Source organism: Acromyrmex echinatior, chromosome 2 (genome assembly GCF_024713525.1).
Source record: "Acromyrmex echinatior isolate Ae372 chromosome 2, ASM2471352v2, whole genome shotgun sequence".
Lineage (NCBI taxonomy): Eukaryota > Metazoa > Arthropoda > Insecta > Hymenoptera > Formicidae > Acromyrmex > Acromyrmex echinatior.
In genome coordinates, this window is record NC_141853.1 from 10,482,203 (window position 1) to 10,496,620 (window position 14,418).

The 14,418-nt window shown below is 31.5% G+C and overlaps 1 protein-coding gene across 16 annotated transcripts in view; it reads left to right on the forward strand.

The window, feature by feature from the left end:
* The window catches only part of LOC105148064 (uncharacterized), a 65,858-nt gene that overhangs the window by 2,090 nt on the left and 49,350 nt on the right, over positions 1-14,418 (forward strand). For 9 of the 16 annotated variants that reach the window (XM_087416921.1, XM_087416909.1, XM_087416923.1 and 6 more), the window contains exons 1-2: positions 9,747-9,903; positions 13,315-13,687. The exons of 5 other annotated variants lie outside the window; for them this stretch is intronic. Coding sequence is in view for 4 of the 11 variants with exons in the window: in XM_087416917.1 (XP_087273043.1) it covers positions 13,631-13,687 (57 nt within the window). In the remaining 7 variants the exon portion in view is untranslated. Of the gene's footprint in view, positions 1-9,736; positions 9,904-13,314; positions 13,688-14,418 lie in introns of those variants that run through there. 2 more of the 16 variants (XM_087416911.1, XM_087416910.1) reach the window with 2 other exon arrangements.

Sequence of the window (14,418 nt, forward strand, 5' to 3'; positions counted from 1 at the left end):
TCGTAGGAAGAAATAAAAATTATATTTTCTATATTTATCGTTATTTATCTTTTTATATTTTATGTTATATTTATTATGAAAAGCAAAAACATTATTTACGTCAGAAATCTCAGGGATATATGAACGATCGATTGGTGTTGAACATGCTCGGGTTGCGATTCCTATTTCAAGTTGCGTATTAAATAAAGTATTTCAATTTTATATATATTATATAGGAATGTATATCAATTATATTATAAATATCATAATCGGCGAGATAATCGAGAGAAATTTGTTAAGGTATGATATAATGATTGTTGAAATGAGTTATAACAACATAGGTACGGTCTACATTAATATTTGGCAAATGTTAATACGCTAGTTAAGCTCATTGTTTGATAAAAAATTTTTTTTATGAATTTTGTATAAATTTCTAGAGAACAAAAATACTTCCCTTACGCATTATGTTATGTACGTGACATACATACGAAACCGTGATCTTAAAGGGGATAAAATGAGGATTCGGGATATCACAAGGGATTTCTTCCAATATTATACATATTAGATTCAATATTTTTGTCACGCATCCTAATGGTAGTTGTCGCAATTACCTATTATTATATTGTACATTTTGTGGCAATACATTTGCGTATAAATACTAAACTTGAATATTTTATTTTTACAATTATAGGCCCTGCATTATGTAACATCCTCCTTTTCCTTCACCTCTTTAAATATTAGTATGTAGTCTTTTGTGCACTATATTTGTAGTTTATTGTCGTCAACAAGTTTGTTTGGGTAGCAGATATAAAAATTACCGTTAGTAATTTGTTTATTTTGAATTTTTGAATTTTTAAATTTGTGAATTTTTAATTTTTTATTTGATATTACTTAGCAAGCTCCACACGAAGGCTCAGAGATTCATGTTAAATCGTCATGTAAATGTTATATTTTTAATTAATATTTAGACGAAAAGTGTTGTAAGAATGCAACTGTTTGTTGTTCCGACTGCAGTTGAACCAAACGAGAGGCTCTCTTTTAAAGAAATAAGTTGCCTTGAGATGATATAAAGTTACTTCAAAATGATAGTCCATACGTATTGATTCAAAGATAAGAAAAAGAGGTTGCTGATTCGGCGGAGACAAAAGGGACAGCAATCCCTTCCGCAGCTACTTTCGAACCCCTTCCTATGCTTTGCAGATGTAGAAGTTGGCTCGATTACATGAAAAGATAAGATTTTCTTTCTTTCTCTCTTTTTCCGATTTGGATTTTGTGTTAGATTTGGTCATAATTTGTTGTATTTTTTTTGTGTAATTCAGCTATTGATTCAATTTTTTTTACTATTCTATTTAATTCCAATACGTTTTTATGCTATGAATAATACATTTAGTCAAAAGAATGGTTATTATGTAATAAAAATTATAAAATAAGAAGAGCATAGGAAGATCCAAAAATATAAAACTTGAAAATATAAGACTTTTTAATTCTTTTCTCTTATATTCACTTCTATTTTTTAATATGAGACAAAACCAAAAAATTGAGAGGAGAAAGAACTTTACACTTTAGTGAAATTATTAATTATAAGTTAAATTAGTAATTTGCTTCTAACAAATGTAATTTGGATTAATACGAATCATTAAATGCATATTAAGATTAAATATAAATATTATCTATATTATCCATATAGAAATGTAATCATATTATATAATTGTTCCATAATATGATATTAAATCAATATTTTTTGTTATATATTTTTTTTCTTATACGTATATAATATTCACGATTTATCAGTTTTAAATTTAACTTTGGGTTCTTTTTAATCAACAATTTGTCTATGAACTGAATGAGAAATCGGGATACTTTTAACAATTAAAAAACTCAAGTATAATGAATTTTTAATAGATTTATATTTTTTATATCCGTTAATGTAAATACGAAACAATATTGTTTTTTTTTTCAGAATCTTTCTGTTTATCAAACTTTTCTATAAAACATGAATATCATGAGTCATAATTAGTAATTTATGTAGATATTATAATCATCTCATAATCTTTCACTCAAAATTTTTAACTCTAAGGTATCTTTTATAAACACGTACCTATAAAGGGTCGAAATCGAATTCGAGGACGTGCTGATGAGTTAACTGCTCTTACACGGAGTTACGTTCACCCAGTTGGCAATAATTTATTTACTTTAACTAAATTTATATTTGATATTATTCGACGTGTAAAGCTTACACAAAAATCCAAGACTTCTGGTTAAGCCAATAAATTTTGATATAATTTATAATATTCACTTAAATATATGTTTAAATGAAATTCCTTGTCACATTGTTATTCTGCACTGAGGAAAAAATGTATTAAATTTTAATAAATATTTGTTTAAACAATATCAATTGAACATTTACTAAATATAAATACAATATATATTTATTTGATATAGAAACTATTAGTTTAATTTAATTATCGTTTTTATTTAATAAATATTTATTTATCACAAGGAAATATGAAATTAATATTATTCAAACAAATGTTTATTAAAATTTAGTACTTTTTTCCTCAATGTGACTATGCGTTGCAAATCATAATTTGAGCAGGTGTTCCTCGTTCATGCGACCGCGACTACAGGGAACGGAAGCGGAAATCAAGCGTAATGTGTCGGTGACGAGAGCGAAGCACAACATTCGTGTAGGTGCATTAATGCAAACTTGATGTTTTACGCATGAAGAATATGGAAGAAAAAATATACTTGACATTTTTCAAAAATCTCGTACGAATTTTATAGTAATAATATTTTTTAATATAAAAATTAAATTAAAAAAGAAGTCGAAGAGAATGAGAAAGAATAAATCGTATAAAATTGATTTTAGATATATCATTTTATATTGAAAATAGATTTTGCAACTATAATAAACTTAGTTTATACTCGTAAGCTTAGTTTATATTCGTACATTTCACATAATTTTAATCGAAAAAGTGTCGGATAGTTTCGATTCTGAGACTGCAGCAGACAATAGATATCTAAAATAGTGCGAACTGCGGAAGTTATTGTCTCGTTGATCCTTCTTGGTTCGTAATGATTAACGATGAATCTGTCAGATAGTAGGCACAAGCAGTGGAACACTTCGCCGAAGATTTTAATTAACCCACTTGCATTTATATAGACAGACATATCACGAGGTACAATTCTCATTTTTCCGAGGTGTGGGGTGGATTCCCGCAATGAAGAGAGAAATTAAATCGATCTGTCTGTGCTTTTGTCAAATATCATAAAGACTTCGTAATTTTGTCGTCGTCCTTACGATGATGAGATCCTGAAGTTTCCACGCTTAATTACATTAGATTAAAATGAATTGAAAAAGCTTCATCGATTTTCACATATAAGCTTTAAAGTGTTGGAGGGGTAGAAGGATTTGAAGATAAAGAGATCTAAGAATTTAATGTTTTTTTTCAAATCCGAGTCTCCAACTTTTCTAAGGATGTAATCGATGAACTTGAGGAATTCACAGAATTTCATTATACTGAAAAAAATTTTATTTTTCTTAACTTTATTTGATTTATTAATGCAAACTAGTACATTTCAATTTTATTGTAAATATTAAAAATATTTTTTTTAATGTTAAAATTTTTTTAAATTTTTTACAGCCACATAGAAATTCACGTTTTATTTTTTGATTTATCATTTTAATTTTTGCATTCTCCGTGTATGTAAAGGAAACAATCTAATTGCTAAAGGTAAGTGACAGTTTTGCAAATGAATATGTTCTGATATTAAAATTATTTAAATGAATGAAATTTCGAAAGAAGGATGTATTTCAAATTGCTGCTATTATATAATATATTTTTAAAAATATTGAAGAACTTGAAAAATGATAAAATAATAATTATCATGCTATATCACGAATTATTTTTTATCGATAATTGTTATTGATCAAATCAGATAATTAAATCAATGATATTACTTTTTAAGCAATAAAATAGGGCGTTACTTAAAAAGTGATTATCAATCAATCATTTAATTGTCACATCGTGGTATAGACATGCAGGGATTATCCGAATTAATTGACTGACGAAGTGCTCGTAGTGGTAATCGAACAAGTCCAATTTAACTCGAAAACAAGTACTTGTTATGCGAGGTGTTACTGATGTCATAACGGAACAAGGAAATCTAATTAAAAATTTTACGATTGGCGATACATACAATCGAAATTCTAAAATCAGTGATTCTATATAATCATACAAATTTAAATGCTACAATATTAATTAAATATCATATTACATATCTAGATTATGTATATAGATATTAATTATAAATTTCTATTTATGAAAATATATAGTTCAGTAATACTGAATTTCTGCAAATTAAAGAGAAAATGTAAGAAAAGTAGACAAGAAAGAAAATGAATGGCATAATTTTTTGCCCTTTCAGCATTGTGATTAAAACAAAATGTTCGCATTAAATCCTGATTTTATTATAATTACAAACTATATTTAACGAAAAAAGAATTACCGAACTTATATTTGAATGAGATAAACTTTTTAATATTATCTGATAGATTCGACGCAACACAAATATATTTGAAAATTTTAAAATCACAATTAATACATGAAAAAAACGATTTTATTGAAATATTAAAAATTTAGCTAGATACAGATCTGAAGAAAAATTTTGTTGAATTATCAAAATAATTATATAGAATGCTCAAATTGGATGCTAAAATATGTCAAAATTTTTTGCAGCATTGCTCATTATTGAATTTTCTACGTATTTACTTTCATAGTTCAATCAAATTATTTTCAAATCTGTATTTGTCTGAATTTTTTAATATTTCCATAAAATCACTTTTTCCATGTAGCATTTGTACATTTATCAACCATTTGAAAAATATTAAATGTATATATGATTGAATAATTAGTCGATGCATATACACATGAAGAGAGAGATAATAGTAAAAAAAATCGTTGTATTTTGTCGCTTCTCGTATGTTATTATCATTGGAGTCATTTCTTGCAATCACGCGAATGGCGTGACAGCGAAATGTATTTTGTACATGGTTCATTGCAAATGCAACGAAATGATGAATGACTTTTTCGCTGTGTACGCCGTGCGAAACGCCGTGCGAAGGCACATTCTCCCTTGCGAGTAACAAAAATAAAAATAATTTTCAACTATTCCACTACCCGTGGGAAATTCGGATTCGGAACGTGAATTCAACATGATAACCACCTACTGTTCTTCTTTTTCTTTCATCGAAAACGTTTAGGCGTATCAAATAGAAAACGGTGAATTTTCGGGGCTATTTAGGTCATGGATGTGTTATTTAATCCCAATCGAAGGGCGACCAAGATATCGTTCGAGAATTACCCGTGCCACTTCCGATCGATATTAGATATTGCGTCCGTCAGTGCGTTGGCGTTAACAGAAAGGGATACAATCGTTTGTAAAACGAGAAATTATATATCTATCTACATAGATGATGCTATTACGTGTAGTAATAACAATGCTAAAAAATCATTTTGAATGGAGAACTCCAATGGCTGAGGTCAATCCTGCTGGCATTAAGTAGAAAGTTAATCTTTGAGTAATCTGGACATCTCTGCAATATTCAACCATCATAATCATGTAGGTATGCTGTATTTTTCACAAGTTTTTAAATAAATATAGATATATTCTCCACTCAAAAATTTGTGTTAAGAATTCTATTACATAAAAAATACCGGAAAATACTTGTTAAGAATTCTATTATCTCCGAAAAAGTACTCGTACATTTTTATAAATTTCATATTACACGAACTATTGTATATAAGTTACACATATATACGTTCGTACGTAACTCTCGCAGCATGAAAATGATTAGCACGAAGGGAACAACACATTGTCCTTGAAATTCAACGTATGGTACGAAACGTCACGCACCAGGTGTTATTTATGATTTATCCCCTAAGTGGTAGTAAACTGCATAAACACACGAAAGCATAAACTGTCCAACCGTTCACTCGTAACGTTGTGTTTCCGTTGCGTTACGTGAGACATAAATGGAAAAAGTTTGTCATGTTAGAAAATTCAACTTTATTGAGAATTTCGTTTTGCATCTCGAGTTATGTCACGGAATGATGATTTCTGAATGCACACCTATCGTGCGGCGACCTGAGAGCTCTGCACCCCGACGCGATGCGTCGCCGACGTCGCTGGCTCGACATCGTGGCGCCGGATACGTGACGAGCACGACGAGCGACGGACAGGAAACGACGAAAATGCAAACACGGAAGAGGAAGCCGCGAGAGAAGACATAGATAGCAGCATATTCCGGGATAAGAATGGAATGTTAAAGGACTTGCTAAAGATACCTCGCAAATGTTCGACAGAATAACAAAATTATTTCGATTTTCTGTCAAAGAGGGAGCCGAATGGGAATGGTATCAGTAGTCTTCTTCGTGCTGAATTCGAATGTCTTCTGTATAGGTTTTTTGAAATATAATATGTTATTCTCGACTGTCATGTTATGACCACATAATAATAGGTATATAATTATATATTTATTATATAATATAATATATTATATAATATAATAAATATATAATGTATTGTAATATATTAATTTATTATATAATATAATATATTGTGTAATAATAGGTATAAGTATTAAGCTTTCGATTCTTAGGAAATTTCTGTGTGAAAAATGACAAAGAAAATCTGTATTTTTAACTTATTAACATTATAAGATTCTTAAGAGATTGAATCTAATAGTAATCACATTTTATGTATTTTTATGTATTTAACTTTTATATTTTACTATTAATTATATAATTTTTATATCGTATAAAATGTATGAAAGAAATGTATAACATAATATAGTGTGTATATATTATATTATATTATTTACTATTTAAAGAATTACATGAGCAATAGGAAAAATGATGAATACGTATATTTTGTGTCTAGACAAAAAGAATTAGAGTAGTGCAAGTTTGAGAAGCGAAATAAAAAATTGAGCATCTCGGTGTTTTTTTTTTTAGAACAAAATAGTAGTCAACTAACTTGAGCAATCTATTTTTTAGCCCCTGTAATATCATCTAAATTCATAATGTTTTCGATTTAATTTTGTGCTGTCTTTGTATCTTCACTTTTCTTGCAGCTGTTTCTTACAGTCATTTCGTTTCTTTATAAAGATACAAATTTTTATCGAGTCTGTAAGTAATTATATGCAATTTGATATTTTTATTAATATGCTATTAGTATGCTATTAATAAAATAGTGCGCTATTATTAGTAGTATGCTTCTTAATTTGCTTATGTTTTAGCACTGTTTTTCATCTATTTTCGTACGCTAAGTAAGTGCAGCGATGTCTATAGAAATATATTCTTCGTTTGATCATAACGCGTTATGAAATTGGAGGATGAGGATGAATAATATACGAAGAAGAAGTGAATTGTTACGTCGTTTGTAGTACGGGATACTTACATTAAAATAGGAAAGAAAGGTATAAAGAAGAAAAGCGGAAAAGGAAAGAAAATAAGAGCAAATAGGACTATCGATGAGCGTTGAACAAGCGAGAGGCGAATCTTTGAGAATCAGGAAGAAAAATCATAAAGAACTCACCTTAGGGGATAACGATAAAATGATCGGAACATAAATGGGAGAATTGTGCAAGTTATATCTAAAAATAGTGATAGTGAATGCCGGAATAGAAATGGAGTTACAATATAAAAACTTAAAAAAGAGAAAAAATTCAAAAACAATAATCAGTTATGATAACTACAAAAGAAATGAAGTATATAAATTGTTTGTTCGTTCTTTGATTTTAAAATTGAAATGTAAGCGCACGCGCGCGCGCGCGCGCGCGTGTGTGTGTGTGTGTCTATCTGTGCGTGTGTATAAATATGCATTAAAAGTGATTATACATGTATACATACATGTGTATATGTATAATATATTTTTTATATATTATATTTTTAATATACTTTTCAAATATTATATATAATATTTAAAATTGTACCTTCAATATAAAATTTGACTAGATATTTTCAACATTAAATATTCTCATAAACTAAAATATTAATATGAAAATCGACTATGAATTTGTTGAAAAACGGTTAAAGAAAACATTTTTTTACCAACTACACAAACACAATATATCCCACGTGAATCAGAATGAAAAATGTTTAACGGTATATAAAATTTTTGAGAGGTAATCGATGACAAAATTGAGAAATATACATACCTTGTGTGATTAAAAATTAAATTTTCTTTAACAAAAATCCAATTATATGGTGTCTCTTCAATATTATTACATTTTCATGTGTGTCTCTCTCCATTTCTCTTCTCTATTTAAAATATTTAAATAAAAGTAAAGAAGAGAAAGAGATCGATCAAAATTCTTCAATTATGTGAAATAATGAGATTTGCTGTAAAACTTTCGCTAAGAAAGGCATTTTCAAATTTATCCTTACGATTTAACACCAATTAGCAAACACTGCAAGTGTGCACTAGCGAGATTAAAAACAAGAAGATAAATCGAGAAGAGAAGAAAGTTGCGAGCATTGAGAAGTGACGCATATCGAGCATGGGACTCTGAACAACGACGGAAGAAACCAAGAGAAACACCGTGAGCAACCTGAATCACCACCTTCCGAACGTGGAGGCAATTCGGAACTACTTCTACATCGAATAACGTACATGTATATATGTGTATGCGACAGTGAAATGTGGGCGGTGGGCGAAAAAGCCTCCCTAGAAAATAGATGCTAGACCAAACGAATAGTAGTTGCAAAGCGAAAGAGAAAATTGAGGAAGCTAAAAAGGGGGGAGGGGAGAGAAAGAGAAAGAAAAAAGGAGAGTAGGAGAGGGAGGGAGAGAGAGAGAGAGAGAAAAAGAGAAATATAGTGCTTACGAAATGTACGCAACCGTGATGCGAGAAAGCAATGAGAGAGAAATAGAGAGGAGCCAGTGACGAATTAAAGAACCTCGGAGCCCTAACCGATTGTCTAAACTCATGCCCATTTCTATCAAAATAAATTAATTTTAATCTCGATTCAATTTACTCTTCATCCTTTTCTAAGTCTAAGAATTAGGAAAAGATGGAGAGTAAATTGAATCGGGATCAAAAGTTAATCTACATCGACCGAAATAAACGAGCGTTAATAATAAAATTTAATAATATTCATTGACTACAGTTTGATCGATTGTTCTCATTTCTTTTTAGTACTAACAAAGGGAGAAAGTTAAAATTTTATTATTATATAATAATCAAAATTCAAACGTAAGGAATTTTTAATTGAATTTTTGCGAAATGTTGCGATGCACTTGATAGTCATTAAATTTTCAACGAACATAAAATAGGAGGAAACATGAAAGAAATGAGATCACGCACACAATTTAGCAGATAACTATAAAAAAAACTGCTTAAGAAATTTTGTCGACGTTGAAAAAGTGTCATTACGTCAATGATAGATGAAGCCTTGAAAAGTGTGAGAATCGAATTTCTGCGCTTTGAGGCGCCCGCGCACCCCAGACCACCAGTTCGCCACTGCGTAGAATTTAGCGATGCGGCGGCAGCAGCGCGGAGAGAAAGAGAAATGAAGAGAGAAAGAGAGAGAGAGAGAGGGAGAGAGAGTGAGTGAGTGAGTGAGAAAGCGAGCGTGTAGTGCCAGCCGGCCGGCAAGGGAGGAACGATGTTGCGGACTATCGACCCGGTCTTCGCTCCGGCTTGACGCCTGCGCCTGTCATCGGCAATCCCTCCTACCGTCCCGCGAGCCGTCTTGCCGGCGTCGCGGCGCTCTACGCAACGTCGGTGTGGCGACGGTGGGACCAGCAGTGCCTCTCACGATTCCGTTCTCGTTCTGCCCTCCGTCTCGTGAACGCCGTTCGTACGTGTCCGGTCCGGGGTGTCACCTAGGTGCCAACACGCGCGCACACGTACACCGCGTACGTACGCATACACACCACTCACACCCATCCACATACACACACATACACACACACACACATACACACACACACACACATATTATATATATATATACCACACGTATAATGTTACATATTAGATTCTAATCTCTATCCCAATCCGTCTTTCTTTTCTCTCTGCCCATCTTTGTTTCGCCTACTTGTCACTTTGCACACTTAAGTTACACGACCATGTTCTAACGCGATCACTACCGGCGCGTATCTATCCCACTCACCCATCTACAGTATGCGATTCTTTTTCCGTTTCTATATCTAATCCTTGGCTATATATAACATGGATATGCGGCAAGAAAATTTAATTAAATATTCGTATTGGTGCTAGCCGATGTCGTGTCGGTGCGACCATGGTATCCGTTGATACCGGCGCCTTCTTTCGAAAATGTCACGAGTATCTTTCTAAGATTCTTGTGCTTTTCTTGGTGCGCACTCGTAATACGCGAGCCGGTAAGTTGACAGGTGCGCATCGAAGAAGCTTCGGCTAGATCGAGCGATGGAGACATTGGGAGAGAAGAAAAGGCAGCGTAATAAAGAAAGGGGATGAGAAGGAGACAGGAGGGAGAAGGAACGAAGGGGAGAAGGAAGGATAAAAAAGGGAAAAAGGAAGAAGCTCCATGCTTGACGAGCAGGAGGTTTCTTAGGACGGAGATGAAACGGTAAAACCAGAAAGAATGACTGGCCTTTTCACTTCCTGATCTATTTCGCTCTTATCCACTTTTTTCGCTGGCGAATTGTCTGGCAAAATTTCTCCGATGTCACTTTTCAATTCTCACGCACTACGTATTATTCTATTCGATGTTTAAATGATTTGCTAGGTTTCCCATGAATCTTGTTTGATAGACAATTAGCAAACTTTGATCATGCAGTTTGAAAGTGACCATCTTTGTTCTTCTTAACTAATCTTCACATGCGCAGTTATAGTCGATGACCTTGGTTCCGGTTGTACGTTGTCATTGACAATTTTGTATTCTATTATTTTTTTAACTTGACATTTGGTATTGCAACATTCAATGGATTCTTCGTGTCTTTCAAGAATTCTCTCAGGTATGCGTAATTATGCGATGAGTAATTTTACAATACCAAAACGTATATTCATTCGCAAAACAGTCATACCTGGTAAATACCTGGCAGATATTCATTATTTCTGATCTATATTCTGTTCTCGAACATACTTTTGTTCTCAGTTCTGATGACATTGACGATAATATCGAACGAAGTGTGAAGGCTGCTTATCCACTCTTTCGTTTCCTTCTTTTGCACTCTTATCTTTGTTAGAATATTAATTATCTGCATAATTGTCTTCTAACTGACGCTCTGCTGAAATTAATTTAATATTCATACTTCTCATTACATCATTCGTAATGAAAGAATAAATCACATTGTGATCTTAGTTTGCCCAGAATATTGCCTCGATATCTAAGATAATCATCACATTGTTATAATCATGAATATATAATTGTTATTAGCTGGATATCAATTTTTATATTTTCCTGTTATAATGTATTTATGAATATTATAATTTTCACATTATAATGTATTAATATCAATTTTTATATTATAAATTACATAACAAATTACATAACAAAATATTTGCCTCTTTTGCATATTTCAATATGCTGATAAATATAAATCTAGCGTTTCTTATATTTTTCAAGGAAATTAATTTCCTTGAGATATTATTAATATACGTATAAACTTATTCATCATTTGAAAAAGTGTCGTACAATTATTAGCTAGCAAATTTAAATCCTTCGAAAACTTCATAATGATTTATTTCGAGTCACTTCATATTCTATCAATCACATTCCCAATGTATTTATGAGCCATCTCATATGCATCTTACATGGAGATCTCCGTTTTATCGCTTTTGCTATTTCGTTCTTCCGTTATCGGCGCTTCCGATAAGTGTACGGTCGCCTACTGATCGTTTTTAACATGTAGCCTGAGGCTAACCTTAACCTGAATATTGGGGTCCATTTCGCAATTTTCTTTTTCGTCGGAGAAAAATCCATCGGATGGACCGTACGGTACGCGCAAATGCTGGCATTGTGTTTCATTCCTATACGTGTATACTCACACATACGCATGCACATATCGGTGCTACCACTTTACACACGCCTTTTATACCTCTTTATAGCTAAAGGTGTTACAGAATATCTCTGAATTTCCTAGATTGAAAATTACGAGAAAATATTAAAGATGTTTGTATAATTTTAAAGATGTAATATAAATGTAAAACATTTATTTATTCAGGATCAATATTTGGATATTTTTAAGATAAACAAGGTTTTCTTTTCCATTTTTTTTCGCGCGCGCGCACAATAAAAGAGAAAAAAAGACATTTTACAAATTCGTGTGAAAAATTCTTTCCTTAACACTTTTACATCAAAAATTGAAAGAGTTTTTAGAATGTTTTTTTGTGAAAAATCTCATTCTTAAAAAAAAATGAATTTATATATATATATATATATATTATATAATGATATATGTATATATTACATAATATCGTGTGAGATATATATACACACACACACACACACAGAGAATGAGCTAAGAGAACTTTCCACCTTGTTTTTTGTAATCAACTGATTTATGTTGGAACACGTCACCTTTGTTTTTCAAAGGAAAATGTACATGATAAATTGTGCTGCTCTTCATCTTCTTGTCTAAGATACCTAACCCTTTAAAAATTTTAAGTGACAATAGAAATTAGATGACATATATTTATTTAAGAATTTTTTTAATTCCCTTGAATTCTTCAGAATCTGTATCTTTTTAAATTTCAGTGATTATTTTATGACGTAACATTTTATATAGAATCCTGTGTTATAATACAAATTTTTTAAAAATATCTTAAATAAAAGAAAAATATAATGAAGAAAAATTAGATGATCTTTGCAAGATTGCATTGAATTGAATTTTCAACTTTTAATACCTAAGACTTTAAAATTTTTTGAGATATACTCAAATAAAAATAAATAGGATAATTGTAAAGAGAATTTAAAAAAACCTTTAAAACGTTGTGCCACTTGATACTTACTGCCATTTAATATTTGTGAAGAGGCAGCTATCTTAATTAAAAAGAAGATGAAACAATAGTTTGAATAAACAATTAAACTTATCATATTATTATACATTTTCCTTAAAAACAAAAATGGCATGTTTTAACATATTTCACAATCAGTCGGTTAAAAAGAAAATGAGGTGGAAAGTTCTCGTTAGCTCATCTCGTACATACACACACTCATTATAAGGCGGTGTAATTTTATTGATACATATATTTATATATACATGTATATAAAATATATGTATGCATCTTAATATATCTAAATATCGCCTTATGTACTTGACACAATATACACAAATACGCAGAGGGAGCAATTCGGAGCCCGTGCCTGAGCCCGAGCGCCACTTACAAACACTGCCTTGAAGGCTGAGAAGAAAGAGGTAGTGTTGTGATAGTGAGAGAGGTGGACGAGAACGAGGATTCGTATAGTGGTGTATCTCCCGTGATTGACGCCGAGAAAAACTACGTCCTTCTTCTCGGCAGAACATCTGCGTTCTGGTCTACCGACGGCGTTGTCCGTCGTCATCGTCGCGGAGAAACGGCCGGCCTCCGTTCGTCGCTCGCTAACGCAGCGGCTGTGTGTCATTATTACTGTCCCACTGCCTCACACACCGCGGCCTCATGATTGGTTCATTTTGGAACCTCTGCCGTGCGTGCCCTTCAATGCCGATTGATAAGGTGAGGAGAGACTAAGAAATCATATAATTGCGCTGCGGATATTCCGATTTATTGCAAATTATTTGATATCTCCTATTAAAAATAGATATTTCAGGGAAAAAAGGAAATAACATCTCTTTGTGTTAGATACTTTGCTGCTCTATATAACGCAATAATGAGGAATAAAATAAAATAAAAATTAAACAATAAGTGATAATAAAATAAAGTTGTTCTTATAACGTCGAAATCCAAAATATCTTATTATATTCTGTACAGTTTCAATGTATTTTCCCATCCGTTTTGTCTAACTTTTGGTAGAAGCATTTCAAGCTTCTTTCACCAATTCTGATTAACTCTGATCGATGTTTAACTCAATCATCACAATTATCAATGTGAGAATTAAACACAGTTTGTCTCAGAAAAGATGTTTTGATATGTATATAAAATTGCTGTTGACACTTTTGTTGGCGAGTTGATCGTCGATTAATTTAATCAGAAGTTGGTGAAAGAGACCTTTCATATAGAATTCTGAAATGAATTATATTATGAATCTTAAAGAAGGATCCATTTTCAATGTTATATATCTTTATAACTTTTTCAAGTTAAATCAAATTTCCGTTCAAACAAATTCTATTTGAAATTAAATAAAGAATACTGCTTTGGCATCCATTCTTTTTGTTGAAGCTTGCTAGCAGCCTTTTGACTTTTAGTCGGTAATTACTTTTCAACATTTTCGTTAAGGAAAAATAAAT